Source organism: Chaetodon auriga, chromosome 19, assembly GCF_051107435.1.
Source record: "Chaetodon auriga isolate fChaAug3 chromosome 19, fChaAug3.hap1, whole genome shotgun sequence".
NCBI lineage: Eukaryota > Metazoa > Chordata > Actinopteri > Chaetodontiformes > Chaetodontidae > Chaetodon > Chaetodon auriga.
In genome coordinates, this window is record NC_135092.1 from 641,823 (window position 1) to 661,687 (window position 19,865).

The following is a 19,865-nucleotide window of genomic DNA, read 5'->3' on the forward strand; positions in this document are numbered from 1 at the left end:
ACTTAAGCTTTCATCTCTTGGTGTAGAGCTCATCACTGTGACTGAAGTGTTACCTCGATAGAATTCTATACTTTGGCTCCAATGTGTTTACGAACCTCTAAAATCTATCATTGTCAACCGCAGAAAACGGCTTTAAGTCTGGCTATATATTCACTCATGCATTGTGTTATTTCTTCAGCTCCCTGACTGTTATGGGAGGGCAGGGCTCCAAATGCTTCTTGCGGGCTCCTTTGTAAGAAAAAGATTCAGCAATGTTGTTGTTGTATTTTGAGCTGTTCTGGGTGGCAATGTGCCAAATGGCTTCTCATATTTGATGTGTTTCCCATAGAGTAGGTTACTGTTGTCAGGCATTTTTGCATTTCTCAGTTTCATTGTGAGTTCTTGAAAAGGGAAAACCGAAATGCTGCCACACATCAGCTCTGAAAGTAGATGGAGCATCCTCAATCTCTTTCATTATCGGCATGTCCATCCGTGATTTACTCACTGGGTTTATTTTTTAGCAGTGCTTGGCTTGTAAGCAAAGGATGACAGGTGTCGGTCTTCTTGGCTACTATGATTGCACTCTCTGCTGTTCAAATAAAAACAATAAAATTTGTGATAAAGAGAGATAGTAAATAACCATGTAATGTCACGGTAGATTGTGACACAGTCCAACGATGGCATAAAGTCATATTTCTATCGTGATTTCTGAGATTTCATTCATTCATCTTCTATACCGCCTATCCCTTTTGGGGTTGCAGGGGGGCTGGAGCCTATCCCAGCTGTCAACGGGCGAGAGGCGGGGTACACCCTGAACCGGTCGCCAGTCGATTGCAAGGCAACATATAGAGACAGACAACCATTCACGCTCACACTCACACCTAAGGACAATTTTAGAGTCACCAATTAACCTAATGAGCATGTTTTTGGTCTGTGGGAGGAAGCCGGAGTGCCCGGAGAGAACCCACGCATGCATGGGAAGAACATGCAAACTATTTCTGAGATTTGACATATCGATACATCCCTGCAAGGCGCATTTGTTAGTTGAAATTCATTCCAGGTGACTCACAAAGTTGGCTGAGAGAATGTCAGTAGTATGCAAAGTTGTGATCAAAGCAAAAGGTGGCTCCTTTGAAGAATCTTAAATGTAAAACCTATTTGTTTAGACTTTATTTGTTTATTACTAATACGTGTTCTCATAGCTTTGATGTATTAAGTATCTACAATGAAGAAAACAATAAAAATTAAGAAAAATCATCAGTGTCCACTTTTGACAGGTACTCTACATACACAGACATACCCAATAAAAGCACTCTGAGAATGTTTTTCCGCCTAATCAGAAAATGTGAAATGTCATCTACATATTTCTGTTCAAATTTTCTGAATTTAATATCTGATCTTGAAATCTCTAAATTTGTGTAGAGATTAGATGGCTCTATTAAAGGGGAGATGAGGAAGCAGGCGTTGGATCATTTTAATGCTGATGGGTCAGAGGTAAGTACTGTGCTCTGGATACAAAAAATGCAGTTTGTGCTTCACTAGTATAAACTAGTATACCAGGACTGTAACATATAGTGAACCTCCACTGGTGTGCCCAGGATTTCTGCTTCTTGTTATCAACGCGTGCCGGTGGTCTGGGTATCAATTTGGCATCAGCTGACACAGTAGTCATCTTTGACTCAGACTGGAACCCCCAGAATGATCTGCAAGCCCAAGCCAGAGCCCACAGGATTGGACAGAAAAGACAGGTAAACAACAGTTGTCATAAAGTAAAACAGCTAACATCTCTATTAACTCTGATTTATCACCACGTGGTTGCACTTTTGCTTGAGTGTGGAAGTATGCTAATGGTAATTCCTAATGTTAAATACCGTGTTTTGTTAACACTCAGCTAGTGGTAGGTTTTTATATATACACACACACACACACACACACACACACACACACACACACACACACACATATGTGTGTGTGTGTATATATATATATATATATATATATATATATGTGTGAGTGAGTGAGTGAGCATCTCTAGTAGACATAAATTATTGTTGTATCCCACTGTCACACTGTTTGCTTGGGCAATGGCAGGTGAATATCTACCGTCTGGTGACGAAGGGCTCAGTGGAGGAGGACATCATTGAGAGGGCAAAGAAGAAAATGGTGCTAGACCACCTTGTCATTCAGAGGATGGACACCACGGGGAAAACTGTACTCCATACCGGTGCTGCTCCCTCCAGGCAAGTAAAACATCCCTCTTGTACTAAAACTTCTGTGCTTGTTGAGCACCTTGTTATTGACAGAGCTGCTGTGCTTGTTGAGCACCTTGTTATTGACAGAGCTGCTGTGTTTGTAGTCTTCTCAAAGGTTGCTGTTATTTTTGTTGTTATCTCACTTCAATGTGTTTTATTACACACAGTTCCGCACCATTCAACAAGGAGGAGCTGTCTGCCATCCTGAAGTTTGGTGCTGAAGAGCTTTTCAAAGAGCCAGAGGGTGAAGAGCAGGAGCCTCAGGTATGCAGTTATATACCGAATTGTATGCTGTGTTTCCGTTATGCAGTAATAAGTTGAAGTCTGACATTTAAATTTCTCCGGTCATAATGTCTGGTGACATTAATTCCATCTAAATAATCCCTACATATCCTTCTTTTTGAAAAATGAATCTTTTTTTTAATCAATATGTAGGCTATTCTATGTGATGAATGAAACAGACACTACATTTGTTTCATTGTTGCTTCACTTTCATAAAACGTGATCAGATTAAATGCCTAGCCTGAAAAAACACCATAACAGCAAATAACAATGAGTGAGAGAGATCAGACATGGTCAAACAAGCAAACCTTAACATTTTTTTTAAACCATGATATCATTGGTTATATACTCTGTCTAGCCAATGTTTTTAAGATCAATAAACACAGATAATATTTGACTGGAACTTTGCCATTTGTCTGGGACTGAATCAAATGGAAGTGCTGATTGTATGTATACAATCACAGTTTTTTTTTAAATATATTGGATTAGCATGTCATGGCCTGTTTGGCTCTGTAGGAAATGGACATTGATGAGATCCTCAAAAGAGCTGAGACCAGGGAAAATGATCCTGGACCCTCCACGGTGGGAGAAGAACTGCTGTCTCAATTCAAGGTGAAAAAAAAAATCTGTTTCTTGTTTCAAAAACTGGTTAACAGTATCCCAAGTTATACTCTGTTTTCCAACACCATAACATCTGTAGTTGTTGACCTGACCTGTGCAGGTGGCCAACTTTTCCATGATGGAGGATGAGGAAATAGACATTGACTCTGAGCGTAGTCATCGCAGTTGGGACGAAATCATTCCTGAGGAGCAGAGAAGGAGGATGGAGGAAGAGGAGAGACAGAAGGAGCTGGAAGAAATCTACTTGCTGCCACGCATGAGGAATTGTGCTAAACAGGTACACAAGTGGTCCTGCCAAATATAATAAGGACTCATGATTTAGGTTTTTAGTTTTCAAAAAAGTGTTCACTCTAAGTTGTGTGCTATTCAGTGGTATTATGTGTATTCAGGTCTTGATGAAGTTCCTGGTGAATTTTCTCGGTTTGTGTTAACAGATAAGCTTTAATGCTAGTGAGGGCCGGCAGAACAGGAACAGAAGGTACTCTGGGTCTGACAGCGACTCACCCTCAGACCGAAAGAGACCAAAGAAACGAGGACGGCCTCGGACCATTCCTCGGGAAAATATCAAAGGCTTCAGTGATGCAGAGATCCGGAGGTGATTGTATTGATCGATTTCTCAATTTGGCTATTCATCGACTCCTACTAGTTTATTCCTGTTAACATCTCTGTTAACTATTTACAGATTTGTGAAGAGTTATAAAAAATTTGGAGGACCATTGGAAAGGTAAGTTGCATCAATTTTTTTTTTTTCACTGTTTTTAACAAATAACAAGAACAACATGCCACAGTCTGCTGTGTCATCTTCACACAGGTTGGATGCTATTGCTCGTGATGCTGAACTTATGGATAAGTCTGAACATGATCTGAAACGCTTGGCAGAGACGGTTCACAATGGCTGTGTGAGAACGCTACGAGAAAATCCCTGTGGACCAGAGAAGACCTCGGGTAACCATACTTAGTCGTTTAATAATACTGCTTTAGAAAAGAAAATACCTACCCTAAATGGTTAACAAAATATTACTTTCCACTTGATTGATCATCAGGAGGCAGAAGAGGTAAAGTCAAAGGCCCTACATTCAGGATCTCTGGAGTACAGGTGAATGCTAAGCTTGTCATCTCCCATGAGGAAGAGCTGGCTCCACTCCACAAGGCCATTCCTGCTGACCCAGAGGAGAGAAAGAAGTAAGTGTGATTTTTGTTAGACAGAACTGGGCATGAGCGCATAATTTCAGACCTGCCAACCTGTACGCATTTTGCGTAGCAAGTACGCAATTTGACATCTAAATACGCTGGTACGACTTGCCCCTCTAAACTACGCAAAAAGCTGCGGACATGTGACTTCTGTGGCAAATGTACACGTGCGGTACTCATGTCTGACAACACGATGCAGCGGCGTGGTGAAGCAGTTTCAGTCAATCATTGTAGAAAAGCGGAGAATAATGAGTCCGCTGAACCTATAGCGTAACATCCCCGCCCCCCTCCTCCCTGCCTCCTCCTGCCCTCTGCCTCCCTCTCCATCCTCCATTCCCCACTCGCTGCAGTTGGAGCTTAAAAAGGTAAGTGTGTCTGGGACCTGCCAGCTTTTGGTAAATGTGAATCGTTACGCGTAACGTTACTTTCACTATGGAAACATTCGAGCCGAAGTCTAAGTGGGAAAAAAAGAAAAAAAAAAAAAAGATTTTAGCCTTTATATATATCCATTGCAGATAGAGTAGGCCTGTATATAAGGAGGAATGTGATTATTTATACAGTTTTAACATGTAGCCAACAAATCTTTTGCAGCAAGTTTTGCAACCACTATCATGGCAGATGAGGAATACAAAGACAGGGAGGGACAGGACAGCAGACCTGCCAAAAAGAAGAGGGTCTGTGTCCCCCAGAAGTTTTTGAGTAAATATCAAGAACAGTGGCCATGCTTCCGACCTTCTAAAGTTCCTCGTCATGCATTTTGCACAGTGTGCAATTATGATGTGGACATAAGCCACCAGGGAGCTGCAGGTGATATATAAATTAGCTCCGGTGATGTGTGCATATGTGCTGTAAGCCAATTTTAATTATTACATTCTTGAAAACAAAAACACCTATTGCAATATACAAAATAAATTATTACCATTTTAATTAAATACATATTAAAATATTTTTTAATTTTAATTAAATAACTGTTGAACACTGACATGATCAGTGTTTTGGTGACAAGAAAGGTGAGCATGGCTGCAAAAGGGACCATCTGTCAAATGGAGGGTTTCAGTGATGCTCTATTAAAGAAGGCAAAGTCAGCAACCTATGAGGCAAAACAGTCAGCGCAAGTTCCACTCTAGGAAGGAGTGATGACTGATGCAAAAACTGTATTTAAAAGGGCATCAGGGTCAAGGTCAACAAAATAAAAAAATTAAATAATATAGTTACCTTGTTTTGAAAGTGTTTCTGTGTTCCATTGAAAGGCTGTCATGATACAGTATATACATGGCTTAGAAGGACATAGCATTTTTTGGTTTTCTGTTTGGATATTCATGTTAAGAAATAGAGAAGGTAATTACAGAGTGCAATATGTCTACATTTTCTTTATTAAAGGTATTGTAATCAAAAATATAGGTTTTATTGTTTTTTTATAACCGATTTCCAGCCAGTGAATGGGGAAATTACTGCGTGCAAAGCAATGGAGTTGCAAAAGTCTGCGAAAAAAAAAGCTGCACAAGTGATACTCAAAATATTTTGACAAGGTTGGCAGGTCTGTAATTTATAGGTTTGTGTGACATCCAGTAAGTTAATGGCATACTCTCATAGTTTTCCTATATCAAGCAACCCTGTCCATAATGTGACCTGACCAAATATGTTGTATGTCTAGTTTTTAAATGTGTGTATTTGCATAGGTATATGATTCCATGCCACTCGAAGGCAGCACACTTTGACATTGAGTGGGGAAAGGAGGACGACTCCAGCCTTCTCATAGGAATCTATGAGTATGGTTATGGCAGTTGGGAGATGATCAAGATGGACCCAGACCTCAATCTCACACACAAGGTGAATTCAAGCACAGTACATTTCTTATCCCTTTGTGTAATTTTCTGCAGGTCATGCATATTGTCCAGTTATCTTATTTTTAATATTACATGCAAACCATTTACATTAGGGCTGTCAAAATTGGCCAAAAAGGACGTTTGAATATTTCTTCTAAAACATACACATAGGTTTGAACCATTCAAATATCTATTTTTTGCGCATTGTCCATAAGAGGGAAAACTAGTACAACCAGAGACTACTTTTTAAATGTAAATGTCTTTTAAAAGAGCTCCATACCTACACATTACAAAATACAACCCAAAAAAATGTCATGTGCTGAATGCTTTGCACGACAAGATCCTGTATGATTTGGATAGAGGTGATCATGTTTAAAGTGATCTGTTCTGTTGTATAAGGTGGTGAAGGTTTCCACATGCATACAGTTGCCTTAGTCAGCTTAATAAGTCGCCAAAACGGGGGGAGGTCAGTAGGGCAAAAATGATGCTTGATTAGTACTCCAGAAAAAACACACAGGCTCGAACCATTCAAAATCTATTTTTGTGCATTATGCCCATGATAGGGCAAACCAGGAGGCTCCAAGGAGAGACATGTTTAGGTATATTTATTTCAACTTAAACATGGATTTTAAAAGCTCTACATACCTACACACTAAGTATAAACTAATAAGATAATGTCCTATACCGGGTTGTTGGATTATGTGCTCGTTTCAGCTTGACCTACATTGTATTTTTTATCAATGAAAGTGACATTATTTTTTAAAGACTATTTATATTTATATTTATATTTATATTTATATTTATATTTATCTATCAATCAATCAATCAATCAATGAAAGTGACATTGTGGTGGGCAATTGCACAGGGCCACACGTCCTGGAAGACTTCATGTCCCGGACAAATGGGAAGAATTCCGGTCACTTATGATCTGATAATGGACTCTGTTTACGCATGTTTTTTTGATATTGACTGAGCACCCACCAGCAGCCTTGAAACAGACTGCAAGTCCATGGATGCATTGGTGTGTGAGGAGGGAGACCTTGTACTCAATCCTAGTGGAGACAGGAAGCAAGTGGAGTGAGTGGGGAATGGGGGTAATGTGCTCATGTTTCAGCACTCTCATCAGGATCCTAGCTGCAGAGTTTTGGATATACTGAAGCCTCGGGAGACTCTTGCTAGGGATCCCAATGAGACGTGCATTACAGTAGTCCAGTGTGGAGGAGACAAAGGCATGAACCAGCTTTTCGACATTTGAGAGGGGCAGAATGGGGCGGAGTTTGGAAATGTTACGGAGATGGTAGAAGGAGGTCTTGAAGAGGTGATTTATATGAGCTTCAAAGGTGAGTTGGGAGTCCATTTTTACACAAGATTTGTGACTGTTGATGAAAGGGGGATGTTGGATCCAGAAAAGGTGATGCTGGCAGTGTTTCCTCTAGGATTTTTTTCAGCAGTGGGGGCAGGCTCTCCAGGGAGCCGTGGCGGCGTAAACAAATGACACTTGCCTGCAGATTTTACTTTTACAACCTATTTATTTAATGGCCAGTTGAAAATTGCTTTTTAAAGGCTGAATGTAAAAATAAAAAATAAAAATAAATAAAACAATAAAATTAAATAAATACAAATTAAAAACAATAAATAATAATTTTTTGATGGGGCTGTAGAATCAGTGGCAAAGTTTGCACCCAGGCTGCAGGTGTGTGTGTGTGTGTGCGCATGCGCTGTCTGTAACCCCCACCCCTCCAGAAGCCACCACACATCATATAGTTGACCAATTACGTGCAGCTTGGACACAAAAAAAAGTCGAGAAAAAAAACAAAGCGGCTCCCACTCCGGCCCCCAGACAGGAGCCGGCTCCAATCGTTCACTTCTAAGAGCCGTTTCGTTCGTGACCGACACTGTTATGAAATATAGTGAAGCAACTTGGTGGGCCTTATCCAGGTAATTTCTCTGCGTGAGAAATACAAGGTGTGGCATATGAGCGTGTGAACAGGTTGAAATGCGTGTCTCACGCTCAATGCGTGAGACTTGAGAGCCCTGAGTCAGCAGTTACATCATGGTGTGTAGATGTTAGTTTAATGCTATCAATTAATTTACTCACGTTAGCAACACTGAGTTGGCACCGGGCCCATTAACTTAAGCTACCGATATGTTACATAATGTTAGCTGGCCATCAATATTTTGTGAATGTCTATTTAACTTGTAAAATCTATTATGAGTTATCTTAAGCTAATAAGTCTACCTTTTCTCCGGTAAGTCGCTGCCCTACTTTCCAAGACGACACTGCTCTGACTCTCTGACCTGGTGCCTGGGTGCTTGACGTGATTTCACTTTCAAGGCTGCGCTCTTGCGAGTAATTAATGTCAAACTCTGCTGTGCAGCTGGAGACATGCAGTGGTGGTGTATTTGCGACAATAAAAAAAAATTAAAAATAAAAGAAATTTGATGGAGCGGTGGCTAGGATTTAGGAATGGTGGCCCGCCACTCCTAAATGAATGTAGATGAAACACTGGCTGGTTATGGATGATGATGTGCTCTGGTGAGGGGTGCCAACCAGAATGGCTTCGGTTTTGGAGCTGTTGAGTTGGGGGAAGTTGTGCTCCATCCATACCTTTATCTCCTCCAGACAGGTGGTAAGTTTTGATGGGGATGACTGTGAAGTTGGGGTTGCAGCTGTGGCATTTACATAGAGCTGTGTGTCATTGGTATAGCAGTGGAATTAAATTTTGTGATGGCTGCTGATTTGTCCAAGGGAAGTCAGGTAGAGGATGGGGCCCAGGACTGACCCCTGGGGGACTCCGCAAGTGACTGTGTGTTTGGAGTGGCCCGAGCCACGGCCGAGCCGGTTTAATAGAATGCCGTGGTCGACAGTATCAAATGCAGTGGAAAGACAGGGGCAACATGACCAGTTTGGAGGGAGTGATTTATGACAGCAGTGATCAGGGGACTTAGGACAGTGATATGGGTTTTTACTAGGGCGGTCAGGAGAGGGTCCAGGGGACAGGTGGAGGATTTCATCTTCCTGATGATGTTCTGCAACTCTTCTGATGAATGCTCAGGAAAGCAGTTCAAGGGTTGGGAGACGGTATATGTTGGGGCAACAGTTGGGGTGGGGAAAAAGTCCATGAATTTATTGCACTGCTCTTCTGTAGTGGCAGTGAGTGTGGGGGATTGTGGTTTGAGAAGGTGGTTGACAGTGAAGAAAAGCTGCTTGGAATTTCCTGGACTGTTTCTGATGGCATTGGAGTAAAACTGTGACCTTGCCTCTTTGAGTGACTGTGCAGGTCATACACCTGCAGGTTGGTGAGAGGGGGCAGAGTTTGTAATGACCAGGTCCAAGGTGTGCCCCCTGGTGTGTAAGGGGACATCAACAAGTTGTTTTAAATTAAAGCAGTCCATTACTTGAAGAAATTCAGCTGCAAAGCAGCAGGAGGGGGTGTCAACGTGGATGTTCAGATCACCTAAAATTATTACATCAGCAGAGGATGTGCAGAAAGCTGTGAGAAGATTTGACATCTGAGTGATAAATGATGTGTTTGAGTTTGGTGGTCAGTAAATGAGGAGAAACAGCACAGGGGAAGGGGACTTACATTTAAATGCAAGGCATTCAAATGAAGACAGCTCAGGCAATGGTTGAGGAGATAGCTCCAGATCACTGCGATGGATGACTGACAGGCCACCACCACGTCCTGTGCTGCAGGCTTTCTGGAGGTGGCTATATCGTTGGGGACAGCACTCATTTAAAGAGGAAAAAGTATTTGGTTGGTGCCAGGTCTCTGTAATGCACATGTAATCCAGACGTTTAGCCAGGATGCTACAGTAGCCACAAGGACTTCCAACTCTGTGGCGACAGCGATGGGTGGTTTCAGGCTATCCGGATGCACTTCACGATGGCAGGGACAGCTGAGTCCAGGCAGTCCAGGAGGAGACTTTTCCGACTGCGGTAGAAGCGGTGATGGCCAATTCCAGGGAGTCTCTGAGCAGGGTTATGCTAGCAGCAACAGGTAGGCCACCGCTAGACTCAAAAACTACCTGATAACTATCCAGAAAGGTCCACTGTTCGGTGGTGCTGTTCAATGGTGCGGAAAGTAAAAGGTCCACTGGTCAGTGGCGTGGATAGTAAAAAGATTATTTCAAAAGTTTGCTTAAACTTTTAAAAGATGTTATTTTGGCTCAACTGGAGAAGCGGCGAACAGACAGTGCCAGTGTCCTCCCCAGCCGAATCCAGTAATATCTAAGTCTTTGATTTAATTTCTGAAAAGATCCCTGCAAGGATACCTTCTTGTCAAAGAATGGTATCTGTTTCGTTTTACCAGAAACAGCTGTTATGTTGCTCTGGCCAAAGCCACCAGATTCCATTCAGAGAAACAGTGATTCTATCATTGTAAAAGACACTTCATTCAAATGTAAAGAAAACCTCATCAAAACCTTTTTGGTTTGTCTTCTCACTGCTCTAACAATCATCGCCAACTTTGGTTTGGTTGAAATAAACTCTTAACTCACTGAATCGGGAGAGGAGCCAGAGAGAGTGCAGATGCAGACCGGCCAACCTGTACGCATTTTGCGTAGCAAGTATGCAATTTGACATCTAAATACGCTGGTACAACTCGCCCCTCTAAACTATGCAAAAAGCTGCGGACATGTGAGTTCTGTGGCAAATGTGTACGTGCGGTACTCATGTCTGACAACAAGATGCAGCAGCAAATATCAAGAACAGTGGCCATGCTTCCAAAGTTCCTCATCATGCATTTTGCACAGTGTGCAATTATGATGTGGACATAAGCCACTAGGGAGCTGCAGGTAATATATAAATTAGCTCCGGTGATGTGTGCATATGTGGTGTAAGCCAATTTTAATTATTACATTCTTGAAAACAAGAACACCTATTGCAATATACAAAATAAATTATTACCATTTTAATTAAATATTAAAATATTTTTTAATTTTAATTAAATAAGTATTGAACACTGACATGATCAGTGTTTTGGTGACAAGAAAGGTAAGCATGGCTGCAAAAGGGACCATCTGTCACATGAAGGGTTTCAGTGATGCTCTATTAAAGAAGGCAAAGTCAGCAAACTATGAGGCAAAACAGTCCAAAGCAAGTTCCACTCCAGGAAGGAGTGATGACTGATGCAAAAAATGTATTTAAGAGGGCATCAGGGTCAAGGTCAACAAAATAAAAAAATGTAAATAATATAGTTACCTTGGTTTGTTAACAGCATTTTTATGTTTTGAAAGTGTTTCTGTGTTCCATTGAAAGGCTGTCATGATACAGTATATACATGGCTTAGAAGGACATAGCATTTTTTGGTTTTCTGTTGATGGGTTTGGATATTGATGTTGCAATGGAGTTGCAAAAGTCTGCAGAAAAAAAGCCACACAACGCAAGTGGTACTCAGAATATTTTGACAAGGTTGACAGGTCTGCAGATGTCCAAGAAGCAGCAGGGGTAACAGCCCATAAAGCCAGAATATTTTCACATCTAAGTTGGGATTTATTTTTACAGGACATTATGACAGGAGAGACTTAAATATGATTTCAACACACTGTTCCAGTAAAACAAACAAAAACAGTAATTACTGCAAAACTGAAACTCTGTTTTTGTGACTCCTCTCTGTCTTCAGTGCAGCCATGGCAGTAGTGCTGCTTCTTTTTCCACCATCGAAATCAATTGATTTTAATTCTTTTTCACAATTAAATGCATGGATTTTTTTTTTACAATTCGAGTTTAAATTTGAGTTTAGAATATTCCTGTACAGTCATACATATTGTGAAAAACAGCTTATTAAACTGGAGAACACCATTTCTGAATAAATTGCAAAGATTGTTGTCCTCTGGAAAAGCTGATACTAAATTGCCTTTGTGATGGCTAAAGAAAGGCTGAAGCTGAGCTTCACTGCTGGAATTGCTGGAAACTAATCTGGACTGTCTGCATAAATATTTATGAAGGAGTAGATTAAGTTGTCTGGAGTGTAGTTGTATTGATAAACTTGTTATTTTATCAATTCTGTAAAAGCTTCAATTTAAAAGTAACTCGTAACTAAAGGTGGAAAATAAATGTAGTCGAGTAGAAAGTACAATATTTCCCTTTCAAATGTTGCAGAGTGGAAGTATGAAGTGGCCTGAAATGGAAACAGTCAAGTAGAGTGCGTGTATCTCAAAACTGTACTGAAGCACAGTACTTTGTACCACCAAGGATAAGCAAATAGTAGTTATCAAGGTTCCCATGCCTTCTGGAAAACAGTCATGAAAAACACACCGACAATAAGTGTAAAATTTTGTGCTGTCCTGGAAGATTAATTGTACAAATCTATGTATCAGAGCTTGCAAAAACAGAGAATATTGCCTCCTGAAAGGCTTTGTTATGTTTTGGAAATTACTGTTTCAATGTTAGTTTATGGACAAGAGTATTTTGAATAGGCTGGTCTTGTTTATGTTGTGGAAACCATGTGTGCTCACAGCAGATCACTTCCTTCACACTACGATCAGCTAGGGCTACTGGACACTCCTCTGTTCTACTATTGCTTGACCTATAGGCTGCCTTTGACACGGTTAACCACCAAATCCTCCTCTCCACACTCGCTGAGCTTGGTTTCTCAGGATCTGCTCTCTGCTGGTTTGAGTCCTACCTCTCAGGGAGATCCTTTGCAGTATCTTTGAGGGGAGAAGGGTCCAAATCCCACTGCTTGTCCACAGGAGTACCACAAGGGTCAGTGCTTGGACCCCTTCTCTTCTCAATATACACCACCGCACTTGGTGCAGTCATCTGCTCACATGGCCTCTCATACCATTCATATGCTGACGATACTCAACTCCTCCTTTCGTTCCCACCAAATGACCCCACGGTCTTGGCTTGGATATCGGCATGCCTTGCCAATATCTCGGCATGGATGAAAGAACGACACCTTCAGCTTAACCTGTCAAAGACTGAGCTCCTTGTCATCCCAGCCGGTCCCTCTATACAACAACAGATCAGTATCCAACTTGACTTGGGCCTACTCACTCCCGCAAAATCTGCCAGAAACTTGGGTGTCTTGATCGATGACCAGCTAACTTTCAAAGAGCATGTGGCCTCTATTGCTCGGTCATGCCGATTCGCCCTGTACAGCATCAGGAAGATCAGACCCTACTTGTCTGAGCATGCAACACAACTCCTAGTACAAGTGCTGGTATTATCACGCCTCAACTGCTGTAATTCCTTACTGGCAGGGCTCCCAGCATGCTCACTAAAACCTTTGCAGATGATACAGAATGCGGCGGCTCGCCTGGTATTCAACCAGCCCAAACGAGTGCATGTCGCTCCGCTGTTCATATCCCTCCACTGGCTCCCAGTTGCTGCCCACATCAAGTATAAGTGCTTGATGCTGGCGTACAAAATTGCCACCAAAACCGCTCTGACCTATCTGAACTCCCTCATTCAGGTTTATGCTCCCTCCCGCTCACTACGCTCTGGCCAGGAGCGGCGCCTGGTGCTGCCACCTCCAAAAAGCCCTAAGTCTCTAGCTAGACTCTTTTCTTCTGTGGTTCCCAGGTGGTGAAACTACTACTACTACTTCATAGTATTGTCTTGTAGCACCTATGTCCAGTTGGAAGTTGTGTTGGGGCACTTATTCCTGTTGTTCTCTCCTGTCTAGAACCTTGCTTGTGTTGTATGAAAATCTCATATGTACTTCGCTTTGGATAAAAGCGTCTGCCAAATGACAAATTGTAATTGTAATTGTAATTGAACACACCTCCCAAGTCACGTCACATGGTTGCACATACAGGTTGAGTGACTTTACAACTTTAGTGTCCAAAACTCTAAATAATTTTAAATTAAATTTAACATTAAATCCCTGAAATCAAAATATTTACCAGTCTTGTAACTGTTGTATTTATTGGGTTTATGAATTAACATTTCTTTCTTTCTGACTTGTTTTAAAAGGCTGAATGATGTTAAATTTGCTGGATGCACGTGCATGTGAATCCCTCCCTGTGAAACCGTTGGTTCTCCCCAATGGACTTCCCTCGTCACCTGACATTGTTCACAAAAGGATTATTTAATTCCACCATATACAGTGGATATAAAAAGTCTACACACCCCTGTTCAAATGCCAGGTTTTCGTGATGTAAAAAAATGACAGCAAGACATATAATTTCACAACTTTTTCCACCTTTAATCTGACCTATAACCTGTACAATGCAAGTGAAAAACAAACTGAAACCTTTAAAGGGGAAAAATATAAAATAAAAAACTTAAAATAACCTGGTTGCATAAATATGCACACCCTTAAACTAATACTTTGTTGCAGCACCTTTGGCTTTTATTACAGCACTCAGTCTTTTTGGGTAGGAGCCTACCAGTGTGGCACATCTTGATGTGGCAATATTTGCCCACTCTTCTTTGCAAAACCGCTCCAAATCTGACAGATTGCGAGGGCATCTCCTGTACACAGCCCTCTTCAGATCACCCCACAGATGTTCGATGGGATTCAGGTCTGGACTCTGGCTGGGCCATTCCAAAGCCTCAATCTTATTCCGGTGAAGCCATTCTTTTGTTGATTTAGATGTGTGCTTTGGGTCATTGTCGTGCTGAAAGATGAAGTTCCTCTTCATCTTCAGCTTTCTAACAGAAGGCCGAAGGTTTTGTGCCAACACTGACTGGTATTTGGAACTGTTCATAATTCCCTCCACCCTGACTAAGGCCCCAGTTCCAGCTGAAGAAAAACAGCCCCAAAGCATGATGCTGCCACCACCATGCTTCACTGTAGGTATGGTGTTATTTAGGTGATGTGCAGTGTTGTTTTTGCGCCAAACATACCGTTTGGAATTATGTCCAAAAAGTTCAACCTTGGTTTCATCAGACCATAACACATTGTCCCACATACGTTTGGGAGATTTCAGATGTCTTTTTGCAAAATTAAGCCGGGCTTGGATGTTCATCTTTGTAAGATAAGGCTTCCGTCTTGCCACCCTACCCCATAGCCCAGACATATGAAGAAGACGGGAGATTGTTGTCACATGTACTACACAGCCAGTACTTGCCAGAAATTCCTGCAGCTCCTTCAGTGTTGCTGTCGGCCTCTTGGTAGCCTCCCTGACTAGTTTTCTTCTTGTCTTATCATCAATTTTGGACGGACGTCCTGTTCTTGGTAATGTCACTGTTTTGCCATATTTTCTCCACTTGATGATGACAGTCTTCACTGTGTTCCATGGTATGTTTAATTCCTTGGAAATTCTTTTGTAGCCTTCACCTGACTGATATCTTTGAATAATGAGATCCCTCTGATGCTTTGGAAGCTCTCTGCGGACCATGGCTTGTGCTGGAAGATGTGGCTACAAAAATGTGAGGAAAAGCCTACTAGAACAGCTGAACTTTATTTGGGGTTGATCAGAGGCACTTTAATTGGCGACAGGTGTGTGCTGATGCTTTAACATGAGTTAGAATGTAATTGGTAAAATCTGAACACAGCCACATCCCCAGTTACAAAAGGGTGTGTACACTTATGCAACCACATTATCTCAGTTGTTTATTTTTACTTCACCCCCTTGAAAGATTTCTGTTTGTTTTTCACTTGCATTGTACAGGTTATAGGTCAGATTAAAGGTGGAAAAAGTTGTGAAATTATATATCTTGCTGTCACTTTTTTACATCACGAAAACCTGGCATTTGAACAGGGGTGTGTAGACTTTTTATATCCACTGTATCTCGTGTGTGTGTTTCACCACGCCTTACTAAGAACTTGAAGGGAGCGGGAGGTGTGGCCATTATGTCCATTTGTTTTGGTCTGAGATGCTGATGGTGTAATGCAACATCTAGTGGCTGAAAATCTCAGCCATAGAGCCCAACTGTATGCGAGTCAAACACAGGCTAAATTCTGCATAACAATACATTTTTACTTTGCTAGCAGTGTCTCTTCAAAGCAATACTGTATTGTTAAGCCAAAATGGACCATAACAACATGATATGAAATGGTTTACTTTTGTTGCAGTAACACACAATGGATGTGATTAGCCTTGTTAAACACTCCTCTTGATATTACTAGTGAAGGGACAAACGCATAGCTGTTGATGTTTACGAGTGGCAGAAACTGCTGATGTCCAGCATAAAGACACCCTGGCAAGGATGGTTGTATAAACTTTGTAGTCAATATTCAGCACCGAAATAGGTTTGTATGAACTACACTCTAATTTGCTTTCCCCTCCTTGGGAATAACAGAAATCGCTGCCTCATTCCAAGATGGGGGCATTTTAGCGTCTGCTAATGTTGTATTACAAGCTTGGAGAAGGATTGGCACTAACTCAGCCCTAAAGACCTTATAGAACCCTGAGGAGAAGCTGTCCGGCCCAGCCGATTTGTTTGCTTTCAGGGTGGAAATGGCCTTATTCAGCTCTATCTTGGTTACAGGGGTTGTTAATATTTCATTTTGTTCTTCTGATATAACAGGTAAATTGAGAGATTTTAAGGAGTTGTCAATTTGCTGGCCACCTTCTAGTTGGGGTTATGTATAAGGCCCTTGTAGTATTTTCTGAATGTTCTTTGTGTTTCATCTTGTTTATACTGTATAGTTTTAGAATCTGTATCTCTTATTTTGTATATCGTGTTGTCTGCTCATTGCTTTTGCAGTTTTCTCACCAAGATTTTTAGTGATTTTGCTCCTGACTCATAGCAAGTTTGTCTTATGAATATCATCTTTTTTTCAGTTTCCTGTGTATATATTATATTCATTTCGTTTCTAATTGCTTTTATTCTAGCTAGTGTTTCTGGTTTTTGTTGTCTTTTATGTTGCGTCTCAAGATCTTTCAATTCTTTAAGGGCTATCAGTCTTAATTGTTTTTGTTTCTTTTCAGGAGCACAGAATGATATTATTCTCCCTCTAAGAACAGTTTTTAAAGTATCCCATACTATAGCTGAGTCAACCTCTCCATTATTGTTTTCTTCTAGAAACCTTTTCATTTCCTCTCTCATTTGGGTTTTGAGTCTTGAATTATTCAGGATATTTGTGTACAACCTCCACAACCGGGGTTATCGTTAATATCTACAGTGCAGGAGAAGGGGGCATGGTCAGATATTCAAATCTCTACCACATATGATGACCCCTGTGCTCCCATCATCAAATCAAATATGTTTCTATAAAAAGCAAAATCACTTCCAGGGGGAGTATAAATATTACAAATTGTTATAAGAACATCATGTTCTCTCCCTGAGACTACTATGTATCTCCCTTGCTTCAGCTGTCTCTGAAACCTGTTCAATTAGATTTCTTTTGATATCAAAGTTGCTATGCCTCTCCTATGGTCTGAATTATAAGATGAATAGTATACCTCTAAAAACCCCATTCTTTTAGTTTTTCATGCTCTAGTGAAGTGAGGTGTGTCTCTTGCAAGAGCACAAACTGCGCATTCTCCCTTTTCATTTTTGTTAATATCTGCCTCCTCTTTGCTGGGTTTAAAATCCCATTCACATTAAAATAAGTCACTTTCAGGGTTTGCCTGTTCATTGTCTACTACTGTGGCCTACATTGATTGTCACACACCCAAAAACCTCTCCTGTTGTCCCTGGAAGTACGTATACAAAACCTATCTTTCCTGAGAAACATGAACGAGAACAATATAGAACAGTCTGAAACAGAACATCACCAGAGCAGTTTAGAACAGTTACTTCTGATGCTGAGGCTCGCTTCAAAAGAGCCTTGCGGGACCTTGTAAAGTCAAAGCCTTCGTAAGGGAACGTCCCATGTCGCAGTGGTGGGGCCCTCAGATGTGGCTGCATTTCAGCCACAAAAAAAAACAAATCGAGGATGACTCGCCAAACAAGTCCCATTTCATTTGATTAAACAAAGAGAATAGAAGTGCAGACTATGATCAGGCGTGTGTCTAGGCCAGGTAAAGCAAAACTGTATGGCGGTCTTCTACATATATAGCTAAACCAAAATGGAATATAGGCTACATGTTTCTCTTTAAAATCAAATAAGACTTACCTGCAAAATGCGAAAAAGGGATCCATCAGTGATCAGTCAATGTCTTGGGAGGGCTGTCTTCTGAACTCCTTAAGTGTCTTTAAAATGAGAGCGTTGGTGTTGTGATTGTGCGTTGCTGCCCACAGCGACAGGCTTCTGATCTCGATGTGCCCGTTCAATTTTGAGATCTCCATCACGTGGAAAGTCAAGTGAGGTTTTTAGCAGGTTATCCAGGAAGCCAGCCATGTCGGTGCTCTCTTTATCTTCAGGTATTCAGTAAATCCTCAGGTTGTCCCTCCATGCTCAAGCCTCCTGGTCAATCAGCCTCACTTCCAAGTTAGCCTGGCGCTGTGTTAGCCGCTTGAGTAACGTTGATGTTGCTTGAAGCACAGTCTCAGTTTCATCTGTTCTCCCTTCTACTTGGCCCAGTCTGTCATTTGCTCGCTTTAACTCTTGTTTAATGTCGGAGAGTTGTGTGCTGTGTGTTGTGTTCTGAATTCACGGATTTCGTTGAGGATACTTTGCAGGCTAGCTTGGTGCTATCTTCCTCACGTGGGTGTAAGTTCCGAGAGCTACTTCGGCTGTGCCTCAAGTCTGGGTCATCTTCTGTCAAACCCATGCTTAATCCACTTCTAGCAGTAACCCCTTTTTTCATTCTTTTATAAAATGTCCACCAGGATTGACAAAACTAGTTTTTTTGGTTAATTGGTAAAACCTTTGGGGAGCTGGAAAATTAGGCTGTCATCCTCACAGTACCAGAACCGGAACAACATTTGTAGTTTTCAAAGTGACCTTGCCCTTAAAAATGACTTAATTCCAGGCTTGAAGTAGTTGCAAAGGTAGTGACGCTAAACATTTAAAAGTTATGCCCAATGAGGCCTACTCTTTTAATCAGATTAGAAAAGTCCTGAAAAATTATGTCTCAAGAGAAAGGGAGCCCTAGTCAGGTTAGGTCTCTAGGACATGATTTGTATATGTGGAGAAGGCTAGAATCCACCAACTGAAATTAACTGCCCAATGACTCCTATCCAAAACTGTACTAAAACAGTGTTTTCAGTGAAAACTGTTGAAATGTCATTGGTCTATACAGTTTGTTTCCACTTTTTAGCTTAGCTTTTTATCTTCTTTGGAATTACAGGCTATTATTTGGTAATTTGACTCAACTATCTCTCAACTGTGGCTACCTAACACTCAGACTGGGCTGTCCTTGTTCACATTCAACAATTCCTGTCTTTGTCCCATAAGGGGAATCTGCTGCTAGGTACCGCCTCGTTTTTAGTCAAAGCAGCTAACTGATGCTCCAAGATCGAGATACTCTCTGGATCGCATCTCACCAACTCTTCGGTGTTCTCTTGTGTCTGTCAGGGACTTATTTGAGATACTGACTGCAAATCTCACCTCTTGCTCTCAACTTGCTGGTCCGGGTTTGGCTAGGCTTATCTAAAACCAAGCGCAGGGGCAGCCACAAGTTTGCCCATGGGTGTGTGTGGGAATCGTCAGCCTGTCTATTCACAGATCAATGAAGACATGCGTTGCCTGCATGACGATCTGAGGAAGGTCGATGAGCCCTTCATGCACCTCTCCACAATCGCCACTGCCAAGGCTAAGTACATTTCATGCAGCATGTTCTCAGTCTTGGCCCCACTGCACTGCAACATCACCCTGCCCTGGTGGGGGGTTCATTCTCAGTGAGGTTGAGATGATACGTGGTTGAGTCTTGGAGCAAAACCCGAGCTTGTTCCGCCCCTCAGGCACAAACTATGGTGAGGGACGGA

At 41.5% G+C, this 19,865-nt stretch overlaps 1 protein-coding gene across 3 annotated transcripts in view; it reads left to right on the forward strand.

The window, feature by feature from the left end:
- Window positions 1-19,865, forward strand: part of chd1 (chromodomain helicase DNA binding protein 1) — a 57,453-nt gene that overhangs the window by 21,394 nt on the left and 16,194 nt on the right. For all 3 annotated transcript variants that reach the window (XM_076757419.1, XM_076757422.1, XM_076757421.1), the window contains exons 17-27: window positions 1,402-1,473; window positions 1,578-1,727; window positions 2,071-2,219; window positions 2,399-2,495; window positions 3,030-3,125; window positions 3,235-3,411; window positions 3,569-3,729; window positions 3,817-3,858; window positions 3,946-4,079; window positions 4,178-4,316; window positions 6,005-6,155. In XM_076757419.1, coding sequence (XP_076613534.1) covers window positions 1,402-1,473; window positions 1,578-1,727; window positions 2,071-2,219; window positions 2,399-2,495; window positions 3,030-3,125; window positions 3,235-3,411; window positions 3,569-3,729; window positions 3,817-3,858; window positions 3,946-4,079; window positions 4,178-4,316; window positions 6,005-6,155 — 1,368 coding nt within the window. The remainder of the gene's footprint in view (window positions 1-1,401; window positions 1,474-1,577; window positions 1,728-2,070; window positions 2,220-2,398; window positions 2,496-3,029; window positions 3,126-3,234; window positions 3,412-3,568; window positions 3,730-3,816; window positions 3,859-3,945; window positions 4,080-4,177; window positions 4,317-6,004; window positions 6,156-19,865) is intronic.